General features: G+C 42.0%; 1 protein-coding gene across 1 annotated transcript; it reads left to right on the top strand.

The window, feature by feature from the left end:
* The first annotated feature begins 344 nt into the window (after nucleotides 1-344).
* On the top strand, nucleotides 345-1,079 carry LOC107751441 (oligodendrocyte transcription factor 3). Its single transcript, XM_016567177.1, has one exon. The coding sequence runs from the start codon at nucleotides 345-347 to the stop codon at nucleotides 1,077-1,079; it is 735 nt and encodes a 244-aa protein (XP_016422663.1).
* The last annotated feature ends 6,789 nt before the right edge of the window (nucleotides 1,080-7,868 follow it).

Genomic DNA, 7,868 nt, shown 5'->3' with positions numbered 1-7,868 from the left:
GTTACAATGAATATGAATAGATGCTCCTTTGGTCAATGGGACAGTCAAAGCACACCGCTCTAGATAATGGGGGCGTCATCCTAACAAGACCGTTATGAATAGAGGGGCTTCTTTTGTTTGGCCCCTCTCGAGCAGCGCTATAAATACGGAGCCCTGTGATGCGTCGCCACAGAGCAAGAGGTGCGAAATCAAACCAGGAGACACGGCCTCGGTCTACAGAGAGAGAGAGAGAGAGAGAGGCTCCAGTGGGATAAATCAGGTGATCAAGCAGGAGTGACTTGAAATAAAAACAAGGCAAGAGCAGGAGAGCAAGAGACAACCTCCTACCCAAGCGCAGCCATAAAATGAATTCGGACTCCAGCTCCAGCAGAGCGTCCTCTCCAGACATGGATGGGATGTACCTCCACCACCTCCATCCTCAAGACGGCCGCCTGAACTCGGTGTCCTCCACGCAGAGCGAGCTGCTCCAGAAGATGACGGGCGAGCACGGGTCCAAGACGCCCTCCGGCAGCAAGTACAAGCTCAAGAAGCAGGTGACCGAGCAGGAGGTCCAGCATCTGCGCTTGAAGATCAACGGCCGAGAGCGCAAGCGCATGCACGACTTGAACCTGGCGATGGACGGGCTCCGCGAGGTCATGCCGTACGCGCACGGGCCGTCGGTGCGCAAGCTCTCCAAGATCGCCACGCTTCTGCTGGCCAGAAACTACATCCTGATGCTGACGAGCTCGCTGGACGAGATGAAGCGGCTGGTGAGCGAGATCTACGGCGGCCACCACTCGGCGTTTCACTGCGGGACGGCGAGCCCGGCCGCGCACCAGGTGCATCCTCTCCTCGGGAGCGCACTGACCTCGTCGACGCTTTCCAGCACGTTACCGGGACTTACCTCCATCAGGGCGCCGCACTCTTTGATGAAGAGCAGCCCCGCGCCTCCGCTGCATCTCGGCGGCTCGTTCCAGCACTGGGCGGGCTTGCCGTGCCCCTGCACGATTTGCCAGGTGCCGCCGCCTCCCCACCACCTGCCCATCACCTCCACAGGACTGACGAGGCTTTCCACAGAGAACAAGGACGTGATGAAGTGAACAGCGAACGGACTGGACTTTGCATGATCTGTTTGTCTGTCTGTTTGTTCGTTCGTTCGTTCGTTCGTTTTAGCCCTTACGAGTTCGCAACTTCGTCCTTGTAACGAAGATCTCTTCGATTGCTTTGTAAGGTAACTACTTTACCGTTATGGAGTACGTGCTGCATAACGCGCTGTAAATTCACTGTAAATGAGAGTAAATTGTTCTATTTGAGGTGGAGTCTATGTGTTTGAAGCTGCCCTGGAAACGCGAGCACTCACTCCCCTTACAGAAATGTGCCGTGGTAACCATATTGTCCGCCAAAAAGCAAAAAAAAAACCCCGCAGAGACCACGATTAGAGTTTCTGGTAACACTTTATTTTGATGGTCCCTTTTGAGCATTCTGTTGACAATAAGCAACGTTGCACCTACTTGTCAACTAACTCTAATTAGAGTGCAAGTAGATTAATGTCTGCTAACTATTTATTGTGATGGTGTCCCAACAGACATAAGTAACTCTGCAAGCACATTTCCACTTATTCTAACCCTAATACTCTGAGAGTTAGTAGATATGTAAGAGAAATATGAATTACAGTCAACAGAATGTTTTCAAGGGGCCATCAAAAAAAGTGAAACCGAGTTTCTACTGTGAAACAGTAAGAGCCTACAGTAAAGTGGAATCTCCTTTAGATTCTGACGTTATGACGCTTCATTCATTGTTGCATATTTCTTCTGGCGATTTGGCGCAAACCGTGGCTATCATGGTGAATTCGCGTAAGGGCCGGCAAGGCTACTTGTTGATCATGTGATGTGGGGGAGTTGCGTGCATGTATCTTTTTGCAAAGGGCACGAAAAGACGAATCCCACATGTTCCTTGTAACAAGGAGAGTGACATTTCATTTCGGATGAAAACTGTACGACTATGGATTTAGTTCGCACTAGAGTGGTATTATTATATCTCCTTCGATTATTTTATTCATCCATTGTCAGCCTAAGTAATAGCTGAACCTTCAGTCGTGTTATTTCTGTGTCTATCTTTATTTGAAATTCTTCGGCATGGCATCTTGTTCAAACAACCTATAAGCATGATGTTTTTTCCTTGGAAGCATTTTGTTATTCCAGAGAGATTGCCATGGTCTTTATTTTTGTACATTCTTGTTGACAAATGAGATATTTATTATTGCCCAGTGTTCCTGGATGAAATTTCAATAAAACATTGCTGTAAAAAAAAAAAAAAAAAAACCTAAATATATCTGTGTTTTATATATTTTGTAACATGTTGTGCATATTAAATTAATTGTGCCATACGCAGTTAACTTATTACAGCTGTAATTGAAAATAAATCTCAGTCCGTTCTTACATCAAAATGGTTACAGAAAATGACGACAATTGTCAGTTTCGTTTCATATAACTATATGCAATCAAATATTTTACACACTTAAGAAAATGTTCCAAAACATAATAGGCCACGTGACGGCCAGAAATAGTTTCCTTGGCCGGTCAAAATAAATACTCTTTAGAGATGAATTAATTAATGCATAAAGAAATAAGAAGGAAACAATAAAAAGAGATAAAATAATGTAATGTCCTCAAACGTTTAATTTGGGAATGCTATTAAACATTGCATTGTGAGCCGATAAAAACGAATGAATGTAAAAAAAAAAATAAACGAAAAAAAAAATCCGGGTTTCATGATAGAAACAAAGAAAAATGTTTTACACGGTGCTTCAACACAACATATCATTCTGGGATGGTGCGAGTTGTGACACAGCGAAATGAAATTAATGACAAAGTCTGATTCATTAGGATACTAATTAAACCGATTAAACAAGACGAATAAAACATAAAATATGCTAAACAATTTTACATCAGTGAACATAATAAAAGCGACCGTTTTAAATAAAATACCATTAACAACAACAACAACAACAACAATAATAAAACCGTTCTGTTTTTATGGTTTTATTCTAATACAATGCTGCGATGATTTGGTTAATCCATTTCTTACATTTGATATGAAAATGGAAATATTCTCTTATTTGTTATTATATCCCTAAACGGTATCCCCAAAATAATAGAATATTTCCTTAAGTGTCAGCGGGAGAAGTAAATGATCAAATTGCACTGGACACATTTGAAACACAAAGGCAGTCCCTCGGGTCCTTTCACAGACTCAGCGCAGATCAGATAGGCAGCAGCTGAATGTATGTTTGTAGAGATTACAAGTTAATTGTTCTTAGGGGAATGGGAGAAGAAAACATCAGAGAGGGCTTGCGGATTACAGCACCCTAAATGCAGAAGATTAGATATGCAGGACTCTATTCTTAGGGGATGTAAATGAGGCGAAGGATTAAAAAGCCCTTTTGTAACTAACTCGTTGAGGGACTCAAGTCCCTTTTTAGACAAGCAGCGAGAAGAGCCTGGGCGAGAATGGTGAGCTAGTTTTACACTTTGTTTTTAGGGACTACAAACAGTGTATGAACACTGGCCAGGACTCGAGCCAGATGGACGGAAAGCAGCGAGCACACTTCGGCACAAACGCTTGAAAAACGCCGCTCTGGCAAAAGACATTTGCGTAATTGGATTCGTTCTGCTGTGCAAAGCGTTATTTTATCCGCTGATTTTCAGAATCAGCGAATTAGTATTTGTCGTACACTGTAAAAAAAAATCTGTGACATTTATGGTAAAATACCGGCAGCTGTGGTTGCCAGAACTTCACCGTAAAAAATATGATAGCAACATTTTAGGTTTTACAGACTTAACTTAAATTCACAATAAAATACCGTATTTCATTGACTGATGTAATGTTAATAAACCAACATATTGAAGTGTTAATATCTGTTTTGAACCATTGTAATGCACTGATAACCACCAAAAACTGGTGGTGATGAGAAAGTCACATGATGAACCAAAGCTCATCCCAAACAGCTCTACGAGCTGAGGAGGGCAATACTTATATATAGAAGGTGCACAGTGTCATTCACACAAACACTAAACCCCATCATGGTGACACACATGATTCTGAAATAATGCAATAAACATTAATTTAACAACATTAGGTGTAAGATTAAACCCTAATGTACACAACTCATAAGAAAAACAAAGAAAAAACGTTATTTCAACAAAAAAACATCAAATATGATGCGTCATGCAGGGAATTCTGGGAGTGTCAATTTTTACGGTTTTTCGCTGTAAATTATACAATGACTTTTTCGTTTTCACTTCCAAAAACCTTATTTTTAACAGTATTTTACTGTAAAATTACATTAAATGTAATTACATTTATTCACCGAATATAGTATGGAAACTTACTGTTAACCAGTTAACAGGTTTTTACTGTAGCATTTTTACAGCCTTTTACTGTTAAAATCACAATCATTTTTACAGTGTAGGAACTGGGTGACAAACTGGGTTCTGTCAATCGCAGAGCGAAACCTTATGATCACACTTGACAGTGTGCATGTTGCATTCAATGTGCATTTCCAGAAGGAAACTAGCAGTGCAAGGCTGAAGTTTAAAAGTGTTAAAGTTAGGTGTAGGGGTTAGGCTTTGGTTCTATGTCAGTTTTATCCATTTTTCTCAGCGCGCTAATCACACTTTATAGATGCTAAAATGTATGCAAGAAAGAAAAAGACCACAATTTAATATACAAATAAAATCAAGAAAGAAGGCCAGTCGCGATGCTGAATGACATCACTGTCATTTTCATTTAATTTTAAATAAAAAAATATGTTTTCCAGAATGCTCCCTATTATTATTATTATTATTATTATTATTATTTAAAATGTTAAATCCATTAGTGTATGTCATTTGGTGCTTCAGCTGAAGTTGACCAATCAGCGTTGCGCAATTGCCATCGGAACTCGTTAGGTCGTGTCTTGTATGGTGTCTTGTAACATTCTAATTGTTGAAACTTGCATCATGTACACCCGGTAAGGCTGAAATGATCCACAAAAGAAGTTGAACGTGAATCTGCCTTCAAATGAAGTGGTTCAAAAAGTAATTTCACATTTTCTTCACATCTTGCTGTTACAGTGTTAAGTTCTTATGCGTGGTTGCCAGAGTGTGTCTCAGTGGTTGCTATGGTGTTTTTGGTGTTGAAATTAGCCCACCCTCAAATCTCTATGCTATTCTGGTCTCCAGATGTGGCTATAGGAGTTTTGATCATCCATCACATGATTTGAGTCATCATTAATGCATACCCTTACCAAAAAGTAGTATACTTCAAGTTTATTTTATTAAGTATACTTAAGTAAAGTTCAAGTATATTTTTAAGTATATTTCTGAGAAGTACATAAAGCCCATGTCTGAGAAGTACATAAAATTAGACTGAAAGTATACTTTCCTATTTTTTAGTTTAAAAGACGTATACTAATAGCACACTTGAATAAACTTCTTTTTCGTAAGGGTAGTGCAAGCACCACATGATAATATTTACATGGCAAAGTTTAATGCTCGGAGCTCTCTGCTAGCCTACAGTATATTATGGTCTGTCTATTCTTGCTTCTAGATTGTTTTGTGTTCCAAACTGCGCCTAAGCTGCAGGCCAGCAAAATGGAAACAGCATGCGGCATACTGGAGTCAGAATCTGTCATTTGTCAAAGTCTGTGTTTATGTGTTATGTCTTCCAAAAAAGCATCTGCGAGGCCGGCGATGCAGCCAATGAGAGCTCGGCGCGAAGCTATTCCCACACGCTCGCTCGAAAGTAAATTAAACGCCTCATGGTATTTTTCGCTCCATGCCTCTCCCTTTGTTTCCTTTAATTACAGTTTGGTGGTTAATAAACTTCTTTCCTGCTGGTGCTTCATTAACCATTCTGATTGTTATGATAACATGTTTGTTTACAGTCTCCTTTTACAAAGTTGAGATAGTTGTCAAAGTGAACAACGGTCGGGTGAACTAAACCGACCTCAGCGGCACATTTAGAAGCATATTGCATGACTTGTCCTTTTGAAAAATCATCTGATGCTTTAGCTTAACTGGCTATCCTGGTGTAATTTTGTTTTTCTTTATGCTTTATTTTACACAGCGCCTAGGTCCATCATGTAAATGCGCCAGATTTAGCCATACAGGTTAATTTTCGCTCGATGCAAAGTTTACATAGCGCGCTGAAGCGAGCTAAGAAGGCACCAGATTGCCAGCCGTAAAACTCGGAGGGGTCAAGCGGGGTTGGAAGAGACTCCCATGCTCCCGGGTAATTTCCCCGCGGCCGCTGTCGAAAAGACAGCTACGCTAAGTGGAGGCCTTTCTTTTCACACATGACAAATGAGTCGTCCTCGTCAGTGGACACACCTGTTACTGGAAACACTTGAGATTTTACACTTTCGAGAGTGGCCTTATTACCATCAGACCGCTCAAAGGTCCCGAACAATGGACGCGGACGCTAACAATGCTCCCGGCCCAGGGCTAAAGAGAGTCCCGTCAAAGCCAGGCTTGTGCCGGGCAACACCGGGGGCTGCAATTGAAAATAAATTTCAGTTGAATAAGGGCATGGGGCACATCGGAGGAACCCGCGAGCTTCGGCTAGAACAAAAGCAGTTGTGGGGATAAGTTATTGACTCTGCTGACAGGATGAATGCAGTTCATTATGCCTGCCAGTTAACTCCAGTCCATGTCCTGGGCTGAATTAGGTGGCAGGTGCATGAGCCATTTTGCTCGGCCCCCGGGGAATGCCTAAGGCCTGTCATCAGCTGATTTCATAGACAAATGTTTATCCCATACAGCCAAAACAGAAAGCATATTTCCATCATAAGAGTGTTTTGCAACAGCCATTAGTGTCAGCGCTCATTTGCATGTTAATTGTGCAGCTAAAGCGGTAATGTCCACGTTTGCTATTGTTCACGCTATACACGGGTATGATTCAAATGCTGTGCGGAAATGCCATTTGCGTCGACCTGCTTTATTAGTTTCGAGAAACTTTTGCTCTTTGTGATCACTGCGTTTACAATGCCGTCGTTCCTCCACGTACGGACCAGAAACTTCAAGCAGAATGTGCTCATTTAAATTGATAATTCATCAGCATTCATCCTGGAAGGACTTCATTGCCGACAAGCAAATTACAAGCTAAACAGACTAAACGGGAAAGCACCAACCCTGGAGCTGAATGACAGAGAAGCAGATCCTTTTTGTGTTAGTCAATCTACAACATCCAAGTCAGCATTTGGCATCCCTTTTTACTCTAAATACGACAACATAAAAGAGCGAGGCTCTCAGTTCTGTGCTCCGTAATGTTCTCCTACTGTGTCTGACAGATGGCGTTCACTAGTTGGCCATAAATGGCTGTCACTGAGTGTTTGTCTGTCTGCCAGTAGCCTATGGATAAGAGACTCCCTGGGAGGATGTTACTGCCCTGATATTGCCCAAAACGAAATGTCCTTGATCGTCAACCACCAACGAGCGAGGTCCTCGTGCCACCGGCCGTCTGGTCAGAGAGAGGGAGGTTTTTGGGAGCAGGTGTGATCAAAGGATGTGGGTTTATTTAAATTGTGGTGCGACACATGCTTGAAAGCTGCCGCGGCTCATGTAGCATGAGGTGAACATGCTCTGTAAGATGTCGGGATACATGGGGTCAGTAGGTTCAAGAGGAAGTAGTCTTTGTCTATCTTTGTCTTTCTTTGCTCCCACTCACATGAGCTGGTACCCATACAAATCTTACCCTTAACCCCTCATCTCAACCCTACTTGTGATATTTCAATCAATTCGTCTCCCAGGGTTAACCCTATATTTTAGCCTAACCCTAACCTCGGGAACAAACTGTACGACCGCTGGTCACATTCATTATTTGCCATGTAAATCCAGGATGAATCACAG

This window comes from Sinocyclocheilus rhinocerous, unplaced genomic scaffold (assembly GCF_001515625.1).
Source record: "Sinocyclocheilus rhinocerous isolate Xijiao unplaced genomic scaffold, SAMN03320098_v1.1 scaffold552, whole genome shotgun sequence".
NCBI lineage: Eukaryota > Metazoa > Chordata > Actinopteri > Cypriniformes > Cyprinidae > Sinocyclocheilus > Sinocyclocheilus rhinocerous.
The sequence above is the reverse complement of the archived record's forward strand: the minus strand, read 5'-3'. Positions and strand labels throughout refer to the sequence as shown.

Bases quoted from the DNA above. Each gene is read 5' to 3' on its own strand.
- LOC107751441 (XM_016567177.1), top strand. From the start codon at position 345: ATGAATTCGGACTCCAGCTCCAGCAGAGCGTCCTCTCCAGACATGGAT.